General features: G+C 59.7%; 1 protein-coding gene across 3 annotated transcripts; it reads left to right on the top strand.

Moving 5' to 3' along the window:
* The first annotated feature begins 966 nt into the window (after window positions 1-966).
* On the top strand, window positions 967-24,140 carry PELP1 (proline, glutamate and leucine rich protein 1). 3 transcript variants are annotated; one of them, XM_060647543.3, is made up of 17 exons: window positions 972-1,275; window positions 10,071-10,135; window positions 10,534-10,639; window positions 15,067-15,216; window positions 15,383-15,454; window positions 19,183-19,242; window positions 19,496-19,646; window positions 19,792-19,921; window positions 20,041-20,128; window positions 20,514-20,602; window positions 20,694-20,810; window positions 20,912-21,059; window positions 21,164-21,323; window positions 21,923-21,978; window positions 22,098-22,304; window positions 22,436-23,887; window positions 23,992-24,140. In XM_060647543.3, the coding sequence occupies exons 1-17, from the start codon at window positions 1,027-1,029 to the stop codon at window positions 24,082-24,084; spliced, it is 3,393 nt and encodes a 1,130-aa protein (XP_060503526.2). In that variant the 5' UTR covers window positions 972-1,026; the 3' UTR covers window positions 24,085-24,140. The 3 variants fall into 3 exon arrangements, with proteins under 3 accessions (XP_060503528.2, XP_060503526.2, XP_060503529.2); XM_060647545.3 differs by lacking the exons at window positions 15,067-15,216; window positions 15,383-15,454 and having other exon boundaries at window positions 967-1,275; XM_060647546.3 differs by lacking the exons at window positions 972-1,275; window positions 10,071-10,135; window positions 10,534-10,639 and adding an exon at window positions 13,944-14,948.

Genomic DNA, 24,140 nt, shown 5'->3' on the forward strand with positions numbered 1-24,140 from the left:
TTCCAGTGGCCCAGGTGAAGAGATGGCGTTTCATTCACATCAGATTTGGGAGCCACTGCAGGACTTCAAGCCGGGAGTGACAAGAACTGACTTGACATGTGAAAAGACCCCTTTGGTTGCTTTGCAAAGGGAGTACACAAGGCCAAGAGGGAAGCAATGAGGAGGCCATTGTAAGAGGCCAGATGAGAGAGAATGGTGACTGGGACCACAGTGGCACCGGAGATGGAGAAATAAAAAAAAAGTAGTTGTACTGGGCTAACGTATTTTGGACTTGACGAAGGATTAGACAGAGGAGCAAGCAGAGAGGAATAAAGGCCCTTAGACTAGGATTTTTTTTTTTTTTTTTTGCCAGTTCAAATTATTAATTATCCTTGTGCACAAAGAGGGAAGTATGAGTGTTCAGGGAATTGTATTAGTGAAAAGCCGGAGCAGCTGGAAATACCATATCGGGCCACAGAACTAGACCACGGTGCACCCGTTTCATCGCACCCCGCAGCTAAAAAAGCGGCGTAAAGGCGCCACGACGCGCGCCTAGTGAGACGAGTCGAGCGCAGACCCTGCTGTTGTGAAACAAACTTTGCGTTCACGTGTCTGTGCACCGACTAAGGTCAGGAGAGCACACACACTCCCCTGGGGCACGGAGCTGGGAAGACCGGAGGCGGCTCGTCCTTGAGGCCGCGTGCTGCTTACATTCGCGTTTGCAGGGCGCCAACGGCCGTCCCAGACTCCAGGCGAGAGGCCGGGTCCCAGGACGCCGGCCGCGCCGAGAGCGGAGGCGCCGCGAGCCCCGGGCACAGCCCGCGGAGGCCCGGGACGCTGGCGCCTTTTGTCCCGACCACGTGGTCCGCCCCGCGAGCGCGGCGCTCCGCTGCCCGCGCATGCTCCCTCGCAGCCCGCGCCGCGAGCCCAACCTCCGCCCGCCCAGTGCGCGGGGCCGCGGCCCCCTCCTCACGCCCCCTCCCCACCCGGCGCGCGTCGCGGTGCGTTTGCGTCATCGCGCCACGCCACCACGGAGCCCGGGTGAAGATGGCGGCAGCCGTTCTCAGCGGGCCCTCGGCGGGCTCCGCGGCCGGGGTTCCCGGCGGGACCGGGGGGCTCTCGGCGGTGGGCTCGGGCCCGCGTCTGCGCCTGCTGCTGCTGGAGAGCGTGTCCGGGTTGCTGCAGCCGCGCGCGGGGAGCGCCGTGGCTCCGGTACATCCCCCGGTCCGCTCGGCCGCGCACTTGCCCGGGCTCATGTGCCTCCTGCGGCTGCATGGGACGGTGGGCGGGGCCCAGGTGAGTGTGGCCCGCGGCCCTGGAGGAAAGCGGGCGCAGCTCCCGGGGTCCGGGGTCGCGGGGTCCCGCGCCGCGCCGGGGAGGTGGCGGGCAGGGGGCCTGGGGCGGAGAGCGGAGCCCGTGTCGCTCTGGGCCACATTCACGCCCTGGGAAAGCCGTCGGTAGAAACTCAGGCAACAGGAAGGGCCTCGTTTTTCTCCACCGCTAGGCTCTTGGTGGTTCGAGCGGGTTCGAACAAGAGCGGGTTCGAGTCCAGGCCCCGGCGTATCTGGTTTTGGGGATTGTTTCGACGGCGTGAGTGAATGTAGTCGACAGATACTGAGCTCTTACGAAGGGGTGAGCTCAGGGTGCGCCTTTTTACAGATGGCAGTGGCGACGAGCAAAATGCTTTCAGACGCTGTGAGAATTGTATGGTAGGGACCCCTAAGCTAACCTGGAGAACTACAGAGATTTTCCCGAGGCCCTAAGCTGAGACCCCTCCCCACCCCCCGGATGAGTAAGGGTTGGGTAGGGAAAGAAAATGGGAGAAGCGGTTCAGACAGTGGAAGGCTCATGTGGTAGGAAGGAACTGAAAAGAAGGGCGTTGTGTCTGGGCCTCAGAGGTGGTGGGGGAAGAGAGTGCACACGATGAGGCTGGTGAGGTGAGTAGGCGGTGGGCAGGTCATGCAGAGCTTTCTAGACCGGCCTAGAAGGGTCCTTTGGGTTATACTAAGGGAAGAATCTAACATCCATGCAGTTCTGCAAACTAGAGACCCAGATGTCATCCTGAACTCTTGCTCACATGCCTCATATGCAGTCCTGTTGATTTTAATTATTTAACTAGCTTCCAGACCTGCCCACTCCTTTCCGTATCCTTCCCTTTGCCCCCATCCTCGCCTGAACTCCCATCCTCTTGCCCAGGTGAAGGCACTGACTAAGAATGCATAACGTGTCCAACATGACATCTTCTAACGTCGGGCGCTCCTTTAACATCTCCTCTCCATCCTCTCCTAACCCGCCCCCCCAGATTGTACCCATCCTTCAAGATGGTCTTCCTTGACTGGTCTTCGTTACTGGGACCTTCCCAGCCCCGTGCTTCCTTCCAGGAAGAGGGTGGTCACAACCCGCTGGATGGTTCTACAGTCTTCGCTCCACTTTTATCAGGGACAGTCTCATCATTGATTTTAACATTACTCCTTGCTATTGACTGTGACAGAACTGGGCCTCTGCTATCTCAGCCCACTTTTGGAAGCAGGAGCCGATGATGCGTTTTCTCTTCTAAGTCCTCCTCGTCTAATTCGTGTGGTTTTAGGTATTTCTGAAATATTATGTATTCTGCCTAGACATGCGTGCTTTCTTTCATTGTCTTTTCAAGTTTTCACTCCTCCCTCAAGTGCCCATTAAGCCCATGAACTTACCGTCTTTCTGATTTTCTGCGAAGTGTCTAAGTGTAGTAGAATTTTGAGCAAAGCTGAAAGTGATGCGGAAAACTAGACCCCTTTTAATATTGCTTGTGTTGCCTTTTTTTGTGGGGGGGGTGGCATATTCTGCCTTCACTTTTTTCCTGCTTGTGTGTCTCATATTGGACCCTCAGTACACGGGTTTTCTTAGCTTCCTCGTACACTTGTATTCAACAGACCTTTATCAAGTATCTGTTATGGGCTAGCTATTGTTTCTCTACCCTAGGCAGATAAACAGGCATGATCTTTTCCCTCAGAGGCTTTCTAGCCCAGTCGAGATGAGAACTGAGGGAAAGTAAATGGGCCGGAGCTTATTGGAAAGAAGGATAGATCCCCTGATTGGACCGTCTGTGTTGACCCACTCAATGACTCTGCTTTCCCGCAGGTAACCCGGTAGCCCCACAGTGAAGCTGGATTGGTTCACAGTTTCTGGCACCGATTCCAGCCACAGTCCCCTGACTTGTCTCCTTGCCTCGTCTCCTTGCCTCGTTCTGTTGTATCTCATCCATTTCTCACACAGCAGCTGCAGTGAGCTTTTCTTTCTCTCTTTTTTTTTTAAGCTAATTTTTTTTTTTTTTAATTTATTTATCGAGAGAAAGTGTGTGTGTGTGCACACGAGGCAGGGAGGGGCAGAGAGAGAGAGAAAGAGAGGGAGAATCCCAAGCTGCGCTGCCAGTGCAGAGCCTGATGGGGGGGGGGACTCGAACCCACGAACTGTGAGATCATGACCTGAGCTGAAGTCAGACGCTTAACCTTCTGAGCCATCCAGGCACCCCCGGAGTGAGCTTTCCAAAGTAAAATTCTGATCCCGTTTGCTGTCTTTAAAATCTTTCAGGGGCGCCTGGGTGGCTCAGTCGGTTGAGCGTCCGACTTCCGCTCAGGGCATGATCTCACAGTTCATGAGTTCGAGCCCCGCATTGGGCTCTGTGCTGACAGCTTGGAGCCTGGAGCCTGCTTCCGATTCTGTGTCTCCCCCTCTCTGTCTGCCCCTCCCCTGCTCATGCTGTCCGTCTCTTATGAGTGAATAAACGTTAAAAAACATTTTAAATCCTTCAGTAGCTGGACTTTCTCGGCCCTTGGCCTTCGTACTTGTAGGTCTCTGCTCGGGATCCCTCCCTGTCCTGCTTCCCCGCTCCCCACAAAAATTGTTTCAGTTCTCTGTTTATTTGTCACTGCCTTGGGGAAACCTTTCCAAACCACCCTATGATTCACTGTCCATTCTTAGACCATATTGAAGTGATCTATTTATTCGTTTCGCGTGTATACAATCTCCTTCCCTCCCATCTACACGGCTAGGCTTTGATTTATTTTTTTACACGTAATTGAAAAAGATGTAGGGAACTTCAGATTACACAAAAGTAGAGGAAATAGTATTTTGAAGTATCCCATCCTGTGCTGTCCCCATCACCCCAATTTAACAAAGAATGTTTTACCAACATTGCTTAATGGCCACCCTCCCAGCTCTTCTCCCTCCCCCGCACCGGGCATCTTGAAGCAAATCCGAGATCTCATTTCCGATCTCATTTCCCCTATGGCCGCGTGTTCTTAGAAGGACAGGGGTCTTACTCTGCCTTGTACCGGGCTTTGCCCTGTTGCGTTCCGCAGCCAGTCGCGCCGTCTGCTTAAAAACGTCATCAACAAGGTGACAGCATGCTCGCTCCAAACCATACATTTACCTTTGCGTGAGGCCCCACCCTGTGTGACCTCTGCTTGCCTCTCGGCCTCATCTCGTACAGCTCTCCGTGTGTCTGGACTGTGGCCGCCCACGCTAACCTCTTGATGTGAAACTCCCGGGAAGGTGAACTTCTCCCTTAGGGCTCAGCTTATCTGCCCCTGTTTCGCAGGAGTCTTTCCTGACCACCCTGTGCCAGTCCTTCCTGTCCCGAGCGTTCTCTGTCACCTTGTCCCGTTTCATTTTTCCTAGCACTTCTCACTCCTTGAAAGAAATTAACCTGTTTGTTATCGGTCACGTTCTCCCTTCTCTTCGTACCCGGTTTAAATTCCATTATAATCACTTTCTTGCCCCTCTCCCTACACCGTGCTTGCCCCGCGATACCACGTCTGTGTCCAGTTCAACTCTGTTTGTTCTGTGCCTACACCCGCGCGGCTCGGTATAGCTGGAGAGGAACGCGTAACCTTGCTGACTGGTCTCAGTTAAGACTCCTGGCTGTCATCACGGCAAGCGGACCCTTAGTGTTGCCCAGCAGTCCTGCTACGTTTCCGCTCTCCTGGACAACCTCCGATTACTTCTCTGCACCCTCAGTCTTAGCTGATCACCTGCTTCCCACTTCTCCGAGCCGGTAGGCAGTCGGCGGGCAGTCCCGTAGGCTCCCGCCACCACATCTGCCAGGGTAACCGTAGCTGGCTCTCTGCCTTCCCTCCTGGGGCGAGGGACGAGCTGGCCCCGGCGACTGCTTGTGCACTAGGGCTAGCCCGTGCCCCCTCCTTCGTCCGATCTTCTTCTCTGTCGGGGCCTTGCCTCCGCACGCAGCTCCAGGCGGCCTTTAGCCGTCCCCACCTCGTGCCCCATTTCTCCTCTCGTCTTCATGGCAACGCTCCTCAAAAGAATTGTTCGTACTTCCCGCCTCCGACTCTTCACCCGTTTTTCTTTTGTTTAATAATGTTTTGAGATAATTAAAAAAAATTTGTTTTTTTTTTAAATGTTTATTTATTTTTGAGAGAGAAAGAGAGCGTTGAGTAGAGGAGGGGTAGAAAGAGAGGGAGACAGAGTCTGAAGCAGGCTCCAGGCTCTGAGCTGTCAGCACAGAGCCCGACATGGGGCTCGAACCCACCAACCATGAGATCATGACCTGAGCTTAAGCTGGACGCTTAACCGACTGAGCCACCCAGGCGCCCCACGTTTTGAGATAATTTAAAGTTTATGCTCAATTTGAAAGGATAATAGACTTCTTGTGTATCTTTCCCCCAGATGCCCCAAATGTCAACGTTTTATTTTTTTTAATTTTTTATTAAAGAAACTTTAAAAAAAATGTTTGTTTATTTTTGAGAGAGAGAGAGAGACAGAGCACAAATGGGGGAGGGACAGAGAGAGAAGGGAGACAGAATCTGAAGCAGGCTCCAGGCTCCAAGCTGTCAGCACAGAGGCCGACACGGGGCTCAAACTCGCAAACCGTGAGATCGTGACCTGAGCCAAAATCGGACACTTAACCGACTGAGCTACCCAGGCACTCCCCTCGCCCCCCTTTTTTTTTTTAAACTTTCCATGACCATTCAGGCCCTTAGGATTAGGTCTCTTTTTAAAAAAAATTTTTAAAGTAACAATCAGTCTTTTTTTTTTTTTTTTTTTTTTTAATGTGTTTATTATTGAGAGAGATAGCAAGAGGGAGGACTGGAGAGAGAGGGAGAGATAATCCCAAGCAGGCTCTCCACTGCTAGCTTGGAGCCCAATGTGGTGCTTGAACTCATGAACCATGAGATCATGACCTGAGCTGAAATCCAGAGTTGGACGCTTAACCTCCCGAGGTACCCAGGCGCCCTGAGATTGTTTAAAGTACTCTAACCCCAGGGGCGCCTGGGTGGCTCAATGAGTTAAGCTTCTGACTTCGGCTCAGGTCATGATCTCGCAGTCTGAGTTTGAGCCCCGTGTCAGGCTCTGGGCTGACAGCTCGGAGCCTGGAGCCTGCTTCGGATTCTGTCTCTCTCTCTCTCTCTCTCTCTCTCTCTCTCTGTCTCTCTCTCTCCTTCCCCTGCTCATGCTCTGTCTCTGTCTCAAAAATAAGTAAAAACATTAAAATAAAGTACTCTACCCCCATTGTGGGGCTTGAGCTCACAACCCCGAGGTCAGGAGTCGCACGCTCTTTTGACTGAGCCAGCCAGGTGTCCCCTCTTTAGTCTTCTTTAAACTGAAGCAGTCTTGGGGCGCCTGGGTGGCTCAGTTGGTTAAGCGTCCAACTTCAGCTCGGGTCATGATCTCACACTCTGTGAGTTCGAGCCCCGTGTCGGGCTCTGTGCTGACCACTCAGAGCCTGGAGCCTGCTTCAGATTCTGTGTCTCCCTCTCTCTCTGCCCCTCCCCTGCTCATGTTCTGTCTCAAAAATAAATAAAAACATTAAAAAAAAATTAAAAAAAAAACAAACTGAAGCAGTTTCTTTGTCTTACGATCACAACGGTTTTGGAGAGCCGCAGGGCAGTTCTGTTTGAGGACGCCCCTCGGTAACGGGATTCGGCAGGAATGATGCGGCCGTGTGTCATTTTTGGCGTGTCACATCGGGGGCACATGGTGTCTCTCTGCCGCTCCACCGGTGGTGGTGACTTCGGTCACTGGATCAGGACGGTACCTGCCCGGTTTCCTCACTGTGAAGTGTGGCTTGTCTGTAACTGGTACGTGTGCCGTGCGGAGATCACATGCACGTCTGTGTCTTGTCAGCCTTCTGCCCCGCGATTCAGTGTCCGTGTAAGCGTCTTCTCATTTGAGTCCTGGCTCCGGTGGTCACCTCCCGAACTTGTTCTCCTGGGGCTTTCGGCCTCACCCCTTCACCGAATCACCCCTCTGCAGGGGCCCGTGGCGGTTCTTGAAGACCACCCGTGCTCTTCAGGGTGTGAAGTTCAAAGGTCATTGTTGCCCCCCCCCCCCCCCCCGCCGGTCCTTTTCAAGGCATTTCATACAGTTGGCCCCTCCTTCCTTCTTGAGACTTTCTTCTGCTTCCGGCACAGCATCCTGATTTCTTTTTACCCGTTCTGCTCACTCCTTTCCAGCCTTTACCGGGTCCTCCTCGCTTCCCACCTCTGGATGATTGACGGTCCGAGAACCCGGGCCGATTTCCTCTGCGTGGGCGCTGTCCCTGGAGAGCTGACCCAGTCTCGTGGCCGACAGCTTCCCGGATCCGTGCTCCGACCCAGCCTTCTCCCTCCCGACCCACCCGCCCGGTGCCTGTGTGGCACATCCATTCTGCTGTTAAGTAGGAAGCCAGGTTCCACACATGTGACCCAGCCCGCCCCTCCCGCGGGGCCCCTGCTAGCAAACCTCCGTTGTCTCTGCGTCTCCCTGTCTTGCGCCCCTGTCGTTTGCCAGCACACCCTTGGGCTCTGCCTTCAGAGTACATCCGGAATTCGACTCTGTACTGAGCTGGTTAAGCAGCACCTCGTCTCGGCCTCCTCCTGTCTGCGTCTGCCACCCAGCGAGGCAGCTCGGCCCTGGGGCTGCGTTTTCAAAAATAAGTCAGACAAGGGGTGCCTTGGTGGCTCAGTCAGGTAAGCATCCGGCTCTTGATTTCAGCTCAGGTCACGATGTCACGGTTCGTGGGTTGGAGCCCCGCATTGGGCTCTGACCGGACAGTGTGGAGCCTGCTTGGGACTCTTTCTCTCCCTCTCTCTCTCTCTTTTTTTTTTTTTTTTTTTTTAACATTTATTTATTTTTGAAGGAGAGAGAGCGTGAGCAGGGGAGGGGCAGAGAGAGAGGGAGACACAGAATCCGAAGCAGGTTCCAAGCTCTGAGCTGTCAGCACAGAGCCCGACGTGGGGCTTGAACCCACAAACTGTGAGATCGTGACCTGAGCTGAAGTTGGACGCTCAACCGACTGAGCCACTCAGGTGCCCCAGCCTCTCTCTCTGTCTTTATCCTACTTGCTCTCCCTCTCAAAATAAACTTAAAACAAAACAAAACAAAACAAAAGTCAGACGATATCACTCCTCTGCCCAGTCCCCCCTGCCACAGTCTTTATCTTCTTCAGAGTAAGAGTCACCAGGTGCCTGCATGGTGCCAGGCGCTGGCCCGGCCCCAGGGACCTGCGTCTTCTATGACTCTGGCCTCGCACTCTCCTTGAGACAGTTCACCTCCTTGCTGTCCTTTACCAAGAAGAACAGGGCGCACCTGTCACCGCGATCAATTTTATTGATTGACATTGTTATCATTAAAGGCTGTATTTTTAAGTAACCTCTGTACCCACCGTGGGGCTCGAACTCACGACCCTGAGATCAAGAGTTGCACGCTCCACCGACCGAGCCGGGCCCGGGCGTCCCCGCTCTGACCAATTTGAGAACACTCCAGAAGGAAGCCCCGTACCCGCTGGCAGTTACCGCCTGTTTCCCCGCAGCCCCTCTCTGGCCCTCAGCCCGAGGCGGCCGCTCTCTACGTTTTGTCTCTGTGTTTGCCTGCTTGGACCATTTCGCGTAAACGAGTTCTACAACATGTGCCTTCTTTCACTTAGCGTCACGTTTTTAGAGGTTCACCCGTGTCTCAGGACTTCCCTTTATGACCCTCCGCCGTGTGGACACGCCACACTGTGTTTCCCGTACAGCACTTGGCGGGCGGGGGGTGGTTTCCACCTTGCGGCTCTCGGGGAGGATGCTGTGAACCCTCACGCGCAGGTGTGGGCGCGCACGTTTTCAGGTCGCTGGGGCAGGAGCCGAGGAGGGGACCTGCTGGGTCGTGCGAGCCCGCACGACCTCGCGAGGAACCGCCCGACGGTTGACGTTCTCCCCAGCAGCGCGTGCGGGCGCGACCGTGTCTTGCTTTCGCTGGGCCCAGATGGGGGTTCAGCGAGGGCTTCGGTGCCCCCTCCGCACGGAACGCCGTCTCCCTTCCCTCCCCGGCCGCCGCTTTCCTTCCCGAGTCCGCTCTTTCGGGCCCCCTGGTGCTTTGCGCCATCCCGCCTGGTTTTCTCGTCTGGGTGTCCGTGTCTCTTCTGTCGTCTGCACCTAGAACGTCGGCTCCGCAGCACCGAACACAGCGTCCCCCGTGAAGCGGATGTGGGGTGAATATTTGCAGGATAAGCGAGTAAATGTTTTCTTTCGCGAGAGCGGGGCCCCTAACTTGTCCAGCTCTGTTCCTCCGTCCGCCTCCGTGCGGAGCAGGTGTTGTTGGCAGAAGGAGCGGCGAGCGCGGTCGTGGGTCCGGGGGCTGTGAGGGGGCCTTCCAGGGGTCGGGAAATGACTCGTGGGAGGGCTGGGGGACACCCCTGTCTCAGGGCCCCCAGAGTACGTGGATGGGAGACTCTGGCCGACTCGGTCTGCGTTGGCCTTAGTGGCTCTCCGGAAGCCGGGAGCAGAAGGGGTTGGGGGTGAAGGAAGAAGGGGTCCCAGGTAAGCCCGCGTCCGATCAGCAAGCATTTGTGGGGTCTCCTCCGTGCCGGGTGCCCTTCAGGGTGACCGGGCTGAGGGAGCCGCGTCTTGGCAGTCCGGTCCCTGGATGAGTTGGGCTGCCCCCGTGTGGCGCTCCCGTTGTCGGGCGGGGAGCCGGGACGGGACTCGGCTGCTGGAAAGCGGGCAGAGGCTGAACTCCTTGAGGGACGGCGGTCCCGGCTCAGAGGAGGTGTGACGTCAGGAAAGGGTCCGTGGGGCCGAGAGGGGTTGGGAGAATCCTGATCCCAACGCGCTTCCCTGCTTTCTCTCCCCCAGAACCTTTCGGCTGTCGGGGCGCTGGTGGGTCTCAGCAATGCCCGTCTCGGTTCCGTGAAAACTCGGTAAGTGTGCGCCCCGTTCTTCCTCTAGGGGGAGGTTTCCTTAGGAAGTGGGCCGTGCGTCTGTCCTTCTGTCCCTCTATTGTCACCACCCCGCGGATTCCGGAGACTTCTCCGTTCCCAGCGCGGGGAGGACTTCCTTCTTTCCACGGGCTCCCTTGAGTTGAGTGCCCCCCTCCCCCTTCCAGCTCCCGAGTTTCCTCAGCCCCCGAGTTTCCTCAGCCCCCCCCCCCGTGGGACCACCCGGGCCCCCACGTCCCCACTGCGCACCCCTCAGCCCTCCCGGCGCTGTGGGAGTTAGAGCGCCCGGGGGTCTGCGGCAGCGCCTGGCGCTGCCCGGTTAGCATAGGACAAGCTTCCCCCGCGGCCGGGCTTGTCCTGACGCCCTCGTCTCCTGCAAGGTTCGAAGGGCTGTGTCTGCTGTCCCTGCTGGTGGGGGAGAGCCCCACGGAGCTGTTCCAGCAGCACTGTGTGTCGTGGCTTCGCAGCATCCAGCAGGTCCTACAGGTGAGGCTGCCCCCCCGCCCCGCCCCCGCCCCGGCTCCATCCCCGTGCTCCCGGTGCGCTGTGGGCGCTGGGCCCGGGCTCGGGCTCGTGAGGACAGAGAGGACTGGCGGTTCCCCGCGAACGGGGAGCACGGCTGCACGTGGGAACGTTGCGGGAGAGCGTTGGATATTTTTATCCACGGGGTTGTTTTAATTCATTTGACCTTTCGCACCCCGCGACCCTTGACCCTTTGCACTTCCTCGCTAGCCTTTCTAACATGTGACATCTCGAAGGTTCCTTTTCCCCGGTATTTTATTTTTGTTTTTATTTGTCAGCATTCTTATTTTTTGCTGCTCCTTTCTTCCTCTCTTAACATTTTAATTTTTTTTCTACTCTTACGTCCTCTGATGGCCTCCCCACCTGGTTCTTCAGTGAGCATGTTCCGAGCACTTGCGGCCGAGTGCCGAGCTCTGGGGGACAGTGGTAAGGCGGACTTGAACCCTGCCTTCATGGTCCCTGGAATCCAGGGGTCAGGGAGCTTTCTGTGGAGTGAATGTTTACAGATGGAGGAAATGAAGAAAAACAGCAACTTTTATTTGGAAAAGACAGCATATAAACCATCCCCTAAGAGTTCATTCTAATGACTTGGTACTCATATTTTTAGAGGATGTATTTGGAGCAGATTGATGAATCTTATCTCCGTGGTGGCCTTAAACAGATTACCCCTTCATAGAAATCCGTGTATCTCGGGGCACCTGGGTGGCTCAGTCGGTGGAGCGTCCGACTTTGGCTCAGGTCATGATCTCGCGGTCTGTGAGTTCGAGCCCCGCGTCGGGCTCTGTGCTGGCAGCTCAGAGCCTGGAGCCTGCTTTCGATTCTGTGTCTCCCTGTCTCTCTGCCCCTCCCCTGCTCATGCTCTGTCTCTCTCTCTGTCAAAAATGAATAAATGTTAAAAAAAATTAAAAAAAAAAAAAAAAAAAAAAGAAATCCGTGTATCTGAGTGAAGGATGTTCTTCTTAAATAGACTCAGTTGTGGTCATTCTAATTTTCCCCTGAAACCAAAGCATACTTATATCCATCTTGCTCTTGAAACGTACCGTAGTTTGCGGATCCTGTCGTAAATTCACGTGAAAGCTTTCAAATGTCAGCGAGTTAAAATTTTTTTTGTTTTTTATTTTTTGAGAGAGAGAGAGAGAGTGCGCTCATGCACGCAAGCTGGGAGGGGCAGAGACAGAGGGAGAGAGAGTCCTAAGCAGGCTCTACACTTTAACCATAGAGCCTGACGTGGGGGCTCGAACCCACGAACTGTGAGATCATCACCTGAGCCGAAATCAAGAGTCGGACGCTGAACGACTGAGCCACCCAGGCACCCCAGATCTCAGCTAGTTTTAATTAGCTTCTGAATTTTTAAACTACTGAGAACTTTCTCAAACACTTATACGGAGTAGATACCAAAGGCCTTAACGTAATTGTACTTCTGTTTCTTCAGAAGCTCTCTAGATCGTGCTGTTTATCGTTAAGAGTTATTTTGAGTGCGTTATTTCAACGTAACTCCTTTGATTTCTCCCTCAACAAAATAACCGAAGGGCAGTTTTTTATCCTATCTTGGGCCACCTTTTTAAATAGTATTTTATTAAAATATATATTTCAATAAAAACTTATTTTTATTATTTTTAAAATTTATCTTGCAAGTGAGAGAGAGTGCAAGCAGGTGAGGAGCAGAGAGAGAGGGAAAGAAAGGCTCTCAAGCAGGCTCTGCTCTGTCAGCACAGAGCCCAACGTGGGACTCAGTCTCACGAACCGTGAGATCATAACCTGAGCGGAGATCAAGAGTTGGGACACTTAACCAACTGAGCCACCCAGGTGCTCCGTCTTATTTTATTTTTTAAGTAAGCTTCACGCCCGCAGTGGAGCCCAGCGTGGAACGTGAACTCACGACCCCGAGACCGAGACATGAGCTGAAACCGGGAGTCGGATGCTTCTCTGATTGAGCCACCCAGATGCTCCCCCGGGCAACCTTTTTTTTTTTTTCCCCCAAACTGTATTATCGAAGTGCGGTTGACCTACAGTGTCGTAGCAGTTTCAGGTGTACCGTGTGGCGGTTGGAAAATTCTGTACGTTCTGTGATACAGATGGTAAGTGTTTTAGGCTGTGCAGACCACACATGGGTGTTGTTACGTTTTGTTCCTTTTTTTTTTTGTTTGTTTCCTACCCATTTAAAAACGCAAAAGTTGTTTTTAGCTTGTGGGCCTTGCAAAAACAGGCACCGGGCACCCACAGACCGTAGAGTCTGGTGACCCAAGAGACTTTGCTCGAATGATTGTAAGTCGGGGCTCCCGGCCGGCTCAGTCGGTAGAGCGTATGACTCTCAACCTCGGGGTTGTGAGTTCAGGCCCCGCGTTGGGCGTGGAGCCTACTTGAAACAAAAATCAAGAACTATTCGACGCGCGTGAGATGACGCACGACGGCGGGTGCTCTCGGAAGTGAAGGGCACGGTTCTCTTGAGAAGGCGTGACGAGAGCGTGGCCCGGGCTGGGGTGACGTGGGCACCTTTGTGATCAGGGCCAGTAGTTCGGGGAGGGTTTGTCGGAGCGGATTGGACTAGGAAAGGGAGAAAAGAGGAGTTTGGCCCCTCCGAAGGATGCTGAGCAAGCTGCTGTGGCTGGGTGGGGTTGGCGAGGCCTGACTGGGGAGGCAGGCAGGCGGGCGGGCGGGCCCAAACCACGTGTGGCCTTGTAGGCATGTGAAGGCGTTGGGTGTTTATTCTCGCAACGGTGGGAGTTCATGGAAGGTTTTGCGTAGGGGTGAGGAGAAGGAGGCGGTGGTGGCAGTGACGTGATCGGATTTGCATTTGGAAGGGTTGCTTGGGCTGCCGTGTGGAGAAGGGACTAGGAGGGGGCCGGGTCGGAGGCAGGGAGACCACGCAGAAGGGAGACGTCAGGGTAGCTGGGACTGGACAAGAGGCCGCAGACACGATGAGAAGTAGATTGAGTGCAAGAGAGGGTCGGAGGCACAGTGGACAGGTCCCGATGGCAGAACCCTTCAGGGGAGGACGTGTCCGGGACGACTCCCGGATTTCAGGGCACCGGGGCGGGGGGGGGGGGGGGAGACGGGGGCAGCCAGGCTCGTAGGGGACGGGTGGAAGCACCGGGCTCGTGGCCTTGGCCGTCCTCTTGGTCAGAAGCCCTCTTGGCAAGCGTACCCCTGATCTCAGAGCGTGACCCCGGGGGTTCAGCAGGTGCGGGCTTTCGTCGGTGCGTCTTACGAAGGGGAAGAGCCCCCTTCAGCAGTGGGTGGCTGCTGAAGCTGGGGGTGGGGGGGCGGGTGCGAGTGCCCTGGAGTGCCGACCCGCACGGGATTCGGAGGCGCGCCACACGTAGCGGTCAGGTGGGGGAGGCTGAGCTCGCGGGGACACCCGGACTGCGGGTGGTGTGGAAATGGGGAAGGTGTTTACGCCCCTCCGAGGTGGAGGGAGGCGAGGACGAGTACTGGTTTCCAATCTGGCAGCTTGGGTTATGAGGCCCGGGAAGTGCTTCTGGCCGAGCGGGGGACTCTGAGGCCGGGTTGACCCGGGGGTGGGGAAGCGAGTGGGAGATGGAAAGAGTCGGGAAGCCAGACGATCCTTTCAAGATGGAGAGGAATTGGGCAGAGCCAGGAGGGGCTCGGAGAAGGGTTTTCCGGTGGGGGCACCCGCGTGCCGCTAAGTGTCCGTGGGAGTCCTTCGGGGGGACTGGCCGGAGATCAGGCCTGGAGCCGGGTGATGGTGTCAGGTTCTGAGAAGAGGGGACTGGTCCTCGCACGGGAGTCGCGGCGGCGGGAAGCCGGGGGCATCCCCGTGGCTGGGCTTCTGTGTCCTCTGTGACGGTGGCGGTGGTGGAGAAGGTTCCAGTCGAGGGGAGGGTGCGGTGGGGTAACCGGAGGAGGCCCCCCGCCATCACTTTCCCACTAAGCGTTCTTACTGCTTCGGTTGCCGGGGGCCTCTGGTCTGGCGGGAGAGAGGTGCTTCCTGCTTCTTCTGGGAAGCCCTTCTAGATCCAGACGGTGTTTTCCTCCGTGAGTCCAGGGTGGGTCTGAGCCGGGCAGGAGCCAGCGTGGCGACACGGGGCGGTGTTGTTACGGCTGAAGCTTCGGTGCGAAGCGCTCCTCTCCGTTCCTAGCAGGGACGCGCAGCACGGGAGGATCTGAGACTTCCGTCAGTGGGCTCTGGAAGGCGCGTTCCCAGATTTCGGGGCCCCCAGACGCCCGTGATGCTGACATGTAGACACGCGTCCTTTCTGTGGACCAAGGCGCTGCCTTGGGGTGCCCCGTGTCGCCAGTGCGCCTTTCCCTGGTGGGTTTGCTGCCGGTGGTGACCTTCCCCGTGGTGTTTCCCAGAAGCCCCGTGTCGCGCCGCCTCCTCTCCGCGACCGCAGAGGTGAGGTTGGGAGCACGGGTGTCGCTGCTTTCAGTCCCAGGACCCGCCCCCGACGATGGAGCTGGCCGTGGCCGTCCTGAGGGACCTACTCCGGTACGCGGCCCAGCTGCCCACGCTCTTCCGGGACATCTCCACGAACCACCTGCCCGGCCTCCTCACCTCCCTGCTGGGCCTCAGGCCAGAGGTGAGAGCCCTCACAGCGCTTCCCCTCCGTGGAGCTAGAGCGGGGGGTAGCGGGAGGGCAGCGGGCATTGGGGGGCGGAGCGGGGGGGGAGCGGGGGCGTGCAGATGGGGTGTGGGTGGGCGCGTCGGGCTCTCCGGCCCGGCCTCACTTTCTGTTCTGCCCACAGTGTGAGCTCTCCGCGATGGAGGGGATGAAGGCTTGCATGACCTACTTTCCTCGGGCTTGTGGGTCTCTCAAGGTAAGTGATCGTGCGCAGCGTGGTGGCTGTCTCACCGCAGACCGTCGGGTCGCGTCGGGTCGCGTCGCGGAGTGTTCTGAGCAGCTGTGACCGTGCCGCCTCCTAGTGCTTAAATGCTCTCTCATCACGTCCTCACGGCTGAAGGAACGAAGTAACTTCCCTGAGGTCGAGGAAGCTCGGAACCCGTGTCTGTGGCCGGAGTCTAGGCTGTTAACCCTGACTCGGCCCTTCTGCCCTTCTCCTCTGTGCCTTTACCCTGCCCTCCCCACCTTCCTACCGCCGTACTCTGTTCCTGAAGCTTGCGTAATCTCCTCCAGGAAGCCTTCCTGACTTCTCGCTTCCCCGTATCAACTTGTATTCCTGACTGAGCTCTCTGTCCCTTCCCCACCCTTTCCCCCAAGCTGTCATGACCCGCGCAAGGCGGCTGTTCGACGAAGCCTTACTAGGTCACGTGGGCAGGGTATCAGTGGGTCAGGGGAGGGGAGAGGCCAGGGAGAGAACTGCAGTTTTACTGTCCAGGAGGCACAGTAACAACACGTTGTGTCAGAGCAGTACGTTAAAGAGGGCCGCGTAACCGGCTCGTGTCCTCGGACGCTAGCCTCGTACCCGGGAACAAACGGGTGGCCCGTTCATTGTGGTTTTTCTTCCTTCGTCATACTCAGTGCTGCTCGGCAGACCGTCGGGCGTCCCGCCACTCAGAGGGACGCACAGAGCTGTAGGGAACTGGAATGCGTGGCAGATTGGTGGCTCCTCGTGCGCTCAGTGGTGTGGTTGCCTGTCGGCCACCATCGTTACCAGTTAGGGGAGTTTGCCGTTAGGGGATCTTACGTTGAAAGTAAGATCCCCTGGTTCTGCGAGAAAGTCGAGAAAGTAAAGGAAAGCGAGACACCTGATGGCGGCATCCGCCGAGTGCGGCCATGGGACACCCTGTCACGGCGGTGGTCCCGGGGGGGTTGGTGTCGGTGAGTGAGACAGACGAGGACGCGGGCCCGGAGCGGTTTCCCCGACCTACCCGTCAGGTCTGCAAGCCTCGTAGCTCTGAAGCCAGGGCGGGTGCCACATCGGTCGGCCCTTCGAGCCCATGCTTTTCCCGTGGGAGAGACCCCAGAAGCTCTTAAGAATGTAGCCTGGATGGGCCGATAGGCTTCCACGGGGATAGGCATCCACGGGGATGCTGGCTCCGGTCGGCTGTCTCGGCTGGGGGAGGGAGGGCCACGTGGAGCCCTGGGGGTGGACGTGCCGTGGGCCGGGAGCGTGTCCGCCGAGGCTGGGTTAGGGTTAGGGTTAGGGTAGCACCGGTTCCTCGAGCTGTTTCTCAGTGACACAGGGTCAGGTCCTCATCAGTCTGGGTTTTCACAGGCTACCCTGATGGCAGGTGACGGGATCTCTGGGCAGTCAGGGCAAGATTTTGTCAAGAAGGCCTTTGGAGCAACTGCTAGATTTTTCTAAAGTCGAGTTGGGTTGTTTTTATAAAGTTCAGCCTGAGTTGTGCTGAGTTCAGTAAAAACTGCCTTCCTTCTGGAGCGCTCTGTAGATCAGCGTCTGGAACCACGCAGGCCGTGTGTTTGTCCCCGAGCCCCCACCGGTCAGGGCGGGTGTCCGTTCTGGTGCGGCTCCTGAGGGCCCGCGTCCTCCCGCCCCCGCCCTCACCTGTGCCCCGAGGCGGGAGCTGGGGTGTCGCCGCCTGCTGGACTCCCGCAGTCGGGGGGCTGGAAGCCAGGGGACCCTGCGTGGGTGCCTCTGATCTCTCTGTGAGAGGACAATCATCCACGCTAATCCACAGCCTTGGGGACACGTTCTGGCCTGCGTTTTGAGTGTCTTTCCAAAGGTCACAGCAGGACTTCCAGATGTTCCAGGCCCTGTGTCCCTGCCTCCGGCTCACTGAGAACACAATGTCATCTGGAGACCGTCCCCCCGTGGACGCCACATTTCAGACAAGAATCTGTGAGAGGCTCCAGGGCGGCTTGTACTTGGGAAACTGATAAGTGCTGTTTGGAGTGTCCGTCTGTCCCCTGGCTCGCCCCAGGGCAGTGGCGGCGTCCGAGTCCGGGATGACCCCTCCCAGATGACGTGCCTCTAGCCTCCCGAGTCTGTGAGGTCAGCCCCCCGGAGGCTCTCCTACCCCCCGCCGAACGGGCGAGTAGTTCCTCGGGATGAGCCGGAACAGTAAGCCCCGGAGAGGCTCCCGCCCTTTGCGTGGGTGCGCGCGTGCGCTCTCCTGAGTGAGACATCGTGTAGTTGGCCTGCTGGGTCATCTGGGGCAGCCTCCTGCTCAGAGCCGCGTCCCTGAGCTGTGCTCTGTTGCGATCGCATACGCAGACTTGCGTTGGCCTCGGCCCAGCTCTTTTGCACCAGCATCTCGGGGAAGGTGACCAGAAGGGCAGGGCGCCACCGCACCTGGGCCTTTGGCCGCTCTCCAGGAAATGTCCTCCTTGGGGGCCGGGGAGTCCAGACCCCCGCGGGCGGTTCCCGTCTTCCGTGAAGTGTTCCGAACCCTCCCACGCCACACCAGCCGTGAGAGCGCTGTCCCCGTCCCGGTGGGACCGGTCAGCGAGAACCGCGCTCGCCACGGGGCAGGTGGGAGGGAGCCGTCTGCTTGGTTTCCGAACCACGTGCTCCGCTTCCATCCGCGAGGCCCTGCCGAGGGCCTGGCGCCACAGCCGCTCTTTTCTCCCGCAAGTTCACCCTTGTGTGCGTGGGGCCCCGCCCCCACAGGACCCTCCGGCCTGGGGTGGAGGCCGCGTCTGCTCCTGACGTGCGTCCCCAGGTGGATCCCCTCCCTCAGCCTGGCCAGCCCGCCCCTACCCCTGCTGATGCCTTGTGTCCTCCTGACTCTGCCCCTGCAGGTGGGGTCCGTCCCCTCTCTCTGTGCCCTCACGTCAGTGTGTTGTTGCCCTCGTTTGTGCCAGTGTTTTCACAGCCATAAAATACGTGGAATTGCAAGGGAAACCGATTCTGATCAGAATGGGAGTTTTAAAAAGTTGTGATGGAGCAGCGTGTAGTTCGTCGTTAACGCATCAGATAACAGGACCTAATAGCTGCCGACGTTTCAGATTAGCGGAGTGATGTTTCAGGACGCCTGTAAATAGAATGTGCTGTGAAAACAAGCGGTTTCTGCCGGTGACCGTCAGGGGCACTGCCGACGGCACGGTGGCTTCTTGTCTCCTTTTATAACGGAAAGAAACCCTGCGTTTCACTTACGGGTTGAAAATGATAAAGATATTTCTTTCCCTGCCATGTTCCCAGGCCCCGATTCTGGCCCCAGAGAGTTTGTGGCCCCCCAGTGAGGCCTCGTGTGGGCGGGGACCTGGCCCTGCCACACTGCCTTCTCCTCTTGCCTGACCCTGCCCTGCCCTCGCACCTCCGCACCTCCGCACCTCCGCACCTCTGCACCTCGGCTTGGGGCCACACTTCCCTGCGTGCACCTGTCGTCGTGTCTCAGCTACAGGGGTGGGAGTGTGGTGGTTGCCGCTTTTTCAGGACCGCGTCCTTTTGGCCTGAGGGAGAGGACCCTCATTTTGCAGAAATCAATGGGAGGGAGCCCAGTGTCTGTGGGGCCAAACGGGAGGCAGGCTGAGGGTGAGGGCTGTGTTCGGGATGTCTTTGGACCCCGGAGCGGGTGCGCTCCAGGCACGGAGCCCGTTAGCCTGCCTCGCGTCCTGGGTCTGCGGGACGGAAGGGCCCGGGCGCTGGCTCACCAGCCTCTTCCTCTCTGTCCCCTGACCCAGGGCAAGCTGGCCTCATTCTTCTTGTCTCGCGTGGATGCTTTGAGCCCTCAGCTCCAGCAGGTAAAGGGAAAGGAGGGGGGTGGAGACTCTGGGGGCCTGAGCTGGAGCTTTCTTCTCTCTTCCTTGGCTTTTCTTGCTGTCACTGCCATTGGACTGTGACGTCACCTCCCCACCCCATCTGCGTTCCGCCCCACCGTCCCTTCCTGTTCCCCTCCGAGCTCTCTTTCTTGGCCCATTGGGGCCGGGGGTCGGGGGGTGGCCCTGGCGCTGGGCCGCATTCCCGTCTGACTGCTTTCTGGCGTTTCTTCCGCAGTTGGCCTGTGAGTGCTACGCCAGGCTGCCCTCGCTGGGGGCCGGCTTTTCCCAGGGCCTGAAGCACACGGAGAGCTGGGAACAGGAACTGCACAGCCTGCTGGCCTCCCTGCATGGCCTGCTGGGGGCCCTGTACGAGGGAGCGGACACGGGTAGGGGCTGCCGCAGGAGGGGCCCGGGAGGGGCGCCTGGCGGTGTGGGGTGGTGCGGCTCAGCACGTGGGTCACCTCCCGTGAGAGAGAGGGACGGGGACGGAAGAAGGACGTCGGGGTGCGAAGTGCCGATGTTTCCGCACAGCCCCCGTGCAGTGTGAGGGCCCCGGGCTGGATGTGCTGCTCGCGCCCTCGGAAGACGGTGACGCCCACACCCTCCTCCGGCTTCGGCACAGGTTTTCGGGCCTGACACGCTGCCTGGGGCTCCTGCTCAGGTGTGTGAGTGAGGGTTGGGGGGGGGGGGTCGTCCTCCCCGGGGAGGAGGCAGAGGACCAGGGAGGGGGTCCCGTCGGGGAGCCCGTGCTGAGGGTGTCCCTGCTCTCGTTCCCGTCAGCTCTGAGTTTGGGGCTCCCGTGTCCGTCCCCGTGCAGGAGATCCTGGACATCATCTGCCGGACCCTCAGCATCAGTGCCAAGAACATCGTGAGTGGACCTCGTGCTCTGTCCGCGGCCCTTCCTCGGGACTGGGGCGACTGGGCGGGCCATGCGGGAGGCGAAGCCCCCAAACCGGGGCCTCCCTGAGGCTGCGCCGGCCAGCGCCTTCCTCTTGTGCAGACGCCACTGCTCCCCGGGCTTCTCGCGACACACGTGCACATCCCAGTGGGTTCGCTCACATTTCTAGGAATGCTTCTGGCACGTGCTTCTCTAGGGGAGGGCGAACCCGGGGTCAGCCGTGCCTCCCCTCCTCTCTCCGGGGTCTGTCTCCGGGGACGGGTTTGTGGCGCGGGGCGGGCTCCTCCCTGTGTGCACACGCGTGCGGTCCCCCTCCCCTCGCGCACGCGCCTTCCCTCTGCCTTGTGTCTTGCAGAGCTTGCTCGGGGACGGTCCCCTGCGTCTTCTGCTCCTGCCTTCCATCCACCTGGACGCCCTGGACCTGCTCTCTGCGCTCATCCTCGCGTGAGTGGGACGGGGTGGCGAGTCGTGAAGGGGCGGGGTGTCGTGAAGGGGCGGGGCCAGAACGGGGTCCCTGTTCTGTCTTCGCCCCCAGGTGTGGAAGCCGCCTCCTGCGCTTCGGGGCCCTGATCAGCCGCCTGCTTCCCCAGGTCCTCAATGCCTGGAACCTCGGCAGGGATGCCCTCCCTCCGGGCCAGGAGAGGCCTTACAGGTGACCGGCGAAGGAGGGGTAGAGAGGGGAGGGTGGGCCGGGAGCCCCGAGGGGACCTGGCCGGCGGCCCCCTGACGGGCTTCTCTCCGCTCGCCCCTCAGTGCCGTGCGGACCAAGGTGTATGCCGTGTTAGATCTGTGGGTGCAGGTGTGCGGGGCCTCGGCGGGAGTGCTGCAGGGGGGCGCCTCGGGGGAGGCCCTGCTCTCCCACCTGCTCAGTGACATCTCCCCGCCTGCCGACGCTCTCAAGGTGAGCGAGGCCCGTGCTCCTGGCCGGGGACCGTCCCCCGCGCCCCTGCTCCCTAATCTCTGTGTCTGCCCACGTGTGTGACTCCCGCTTCCCTCCTCCGCCAGCTGCGCAGCCCCCGGGGGAGCCCTGATGGGGGACTGCAGTCCGGGAAGCCCAGCGCCCCCAAGAAGCTGAAGCTGGATATGGGGGAGGCCACGGCCCCGCCTGGGCACCGGAAGGGGGACAGCAACGCCAACAGCGACGTGTGCGCGGCCGCGCTGAGAGGTGGGTGAGGCCGTGCCCGGCAGCCTGGGGCCGTTGTTGAAGCGGTGCCCGTAAGGCCCAGGGCCGGCCCGGGGCTGCGGACGCCTGGGCTCCTGTGTCACATGGGGCTCCGGGCTCTTCCTGCTCCCGCAGGGTCTCTGCTACCTACCCCGTGCTGCCGCAGCACAGGGTTGGGGGGTCCCTGGCCCTCGGAGCTTGCGTCCCCCCCACTCACCCCCCCCCCCCCCCCCCCAGCAGGCTGCTCAGCGGGGCTTTCTGCTTTCGTTGTCACCGATCAGGAAGCAGGAGCATAGTCGGTACCGTGTGGCGCGAGGGTGACTTTCCTCTGGGTCTTGTGTGTCGCCCGGCCCGCCACCCGCCGCGTGGAGAGGAAGGTCTCTCTCCCCGCGTCTGCGAGTGCGTCCGCGCGTGCGTGCGCAGCGCGCCTCCCCACCTGCCCGTGCTGTCTGCGGCCCTGGGCGCCGGAGGCACTCCTGTGACCCCCGGTGTGCTGTCGAGAAGCCCAGCGACTCGACCGAGGCAGGCAGGGCCGGGGCCACCGCCCGGCTCGGGCTGCGGAAGCCCCACTGGCCCGCCTGAGACGCCCTCTCCTCCCCCAGGCCTCAGCCGGACCGTCCTCATGTGCGGGCCTCTCATCAAGGAGGAGACTCACAGGGTCAGTGGAGACGGGCGCTGCCGTGCGTGGGGGCTGCCCCCCGAGGTGGGGTGTGCAGACCCGGACAAGGCTCGGGTGGGCTTGGCGACGTCTCGAGGTGCGCTCCGTGTCCTTTTCAGAGACTGCACGACCTGGTGCTCCCCCTGGTCATGGGGGTCCAGCAGGGCGAGGTCCTGGGCAGCTCCCCATATACCAGCTCCCGCTGCCGCCGGGAGCTGTACCGCCTGCTGCTGGCCCTGCTGCTGGCGCCGTCTCCCCGCTGCCCGCCTCCCCTCGCCTGTGCCCTGCAAGCCTTCTCCCTGGGCCAGAGAGAGGACAGCCTGGAGGTAACTGCCCACCTGAGCCCACCCCTGAGCTGTCGGGAGTGTCCTGTTCCTGACGCCACGGGCCCGCCCTCTCTGGGGCCGTGAACCCTTGTCCTGTCCCTGATGCCACGCCTGCCTTCGTCTTTCCTCAGGTCTCGTCCTTCTGCTCAGAAGCACTGGTGACCTGTGCCGCTCTGACCCACCCCCGCGTTCCCCCCCTGCAGTCCATGGGCCCTGCCTGTCCCGCGCCTGCCCCGGCTCCCCCTCCCGAGGCCCCGTCTCCATTCAGGGCCCCACCCTTCCACCCCCCGGGCCCCATGCCGTCCGTGGGTCCCATGCCCTCCGTGGGCCCCATGCCCTCCGTGGGCCCCATGCCCCCGGCGGGCCCCATGCCCCCCACACGCCCCGGGCCTCCAGCCACAGCCAACCACTTAGGCCTGTCTGTCCCCGGCCTGGTGTCTGTACCCCCCCGGCTCCTGCCTGGCCCTGAGAACCACCGGGCAGGCTCAAACGACGACCCCGTCCTTGCCCCTAGTGGCACCCCTCCACCGGCCGTGCCCCCAGATGAAACTTTCGGGGGCCGAGTGCCAAGGCCAGCCTTTGTTCACTATGATAAGGAGGAGGCCTCCGACGTGGAGATCTCCTTGGAGAGCGACTCCGACGACAGCGTGGTGATCGTGCCCGAGGGGCTGCCGCCCCTGCCGCCCCCGCCCCCCACAGGGACCACGCCCCCCCCTGCAGCTCCGGCCGGGCCACCGACAGCCTCCCCTCCCGCGCCGGCCAAGGAGGAGCCTGAAGAGCTTCCCGCGGCCCCGGGGCCTCTCCCACCCCCACCGCCACCCCCCGTGCCGGGCCCCGTGGCGCTGCCGCCACCCCAGCTGGTCCCCGAAGGGCCGCCTGGTGGCGGAGGACCCCCCGCGCTGGAAGAAGACTTGACAGTTATTAACATCAACAGCAGCGATGAGGAGGAGGAGGAGGAGGAGGAGGAGGAAGAAGAGGAGGAGGAAGAAGAGGAGGAGGAGGAGGATTTCGAGGAGGAAGAGGAGGAGGAAGAGGAGTATTTTGAGGAGGAAGAAGAGGAGGAAGAGGAGTTTGAAGAGGAGTTTGAGGAGGAGGAAGGTGAGCTGGAGGAAGAAGAGGAGGACGAGGACGAGGAGGAGGAGGACGAGCTGGAGGAGCTGGAAGAGGTGGAGTTTGGCCCGGCAGGCGGCCCGGCCGAAGAAGGGGGCCCTCCGCCCCCCAGCCCGGCCCCTGCCCTGCCCCCTGCCCAGCCCCCTGAGGCCCCGCCCGAGCCCGGAGTGGAGCCCGGGCTGCTGCTGGAGGTGGAGGAGCCCGGGCCCGAGGACGAGCCGGGGGCCGAGGCCGCCCCCACACTGGCCCCCGAGGTGCTCCCCTCCCAGGGCGAGGGGCAGAGGGAAGCGGGGAGCCCCCCCGCCGGGCCGCCGCCCCAGGAGCTGGTGGAGGAGGAGCCCTCGGCTCCCCCGCCCCTGCTGGAAGAGGGGACTGAGAACGGGGGTGACAAGGTGCCACCCCCACCGGAGACGCCTGCGGCCGAAGAAATGGAGGCGGCGGCAGAGGCAGAGACGGCGGCCCTGCAGGAGAAGGTGAGGCGGGCGGGCGGGCGGGGGGCTGCGGGTGCCCTGGCGACCTCGGCCGCCCCGCTCTTCCCTGTGTGACCGCTTCTAATCGCGTGTCTTTGCCCCGAAAGGAGCAGGATGACACGGCTGCCATGCTGGCTGACTTCATCGATTGTCCCCCTGATGACGAGAAGCCCCCAGCGGCCCCCGAGCCTGAGTCCTAGTCTTCCCCTGCGCCCCCCACTCCTGTTTCCAATAAAGTTGTGTCTTCGGCTATCGA

The sequence above is a fragment of the Panthera onca genome, chromosome E1 (assembly GCF_046562875.1).
Source record: "Panthera onca isolate mPanOnc1 chromosome E1, mPanOnc1 haplotype 2, whole genome shotgun sequence".
NCBI classification, from domain to species: Eukaryota; Metazoa; Chordata; class Mammalia; order Carnivora; family Felidae; genus Panthera; species Panthera onca.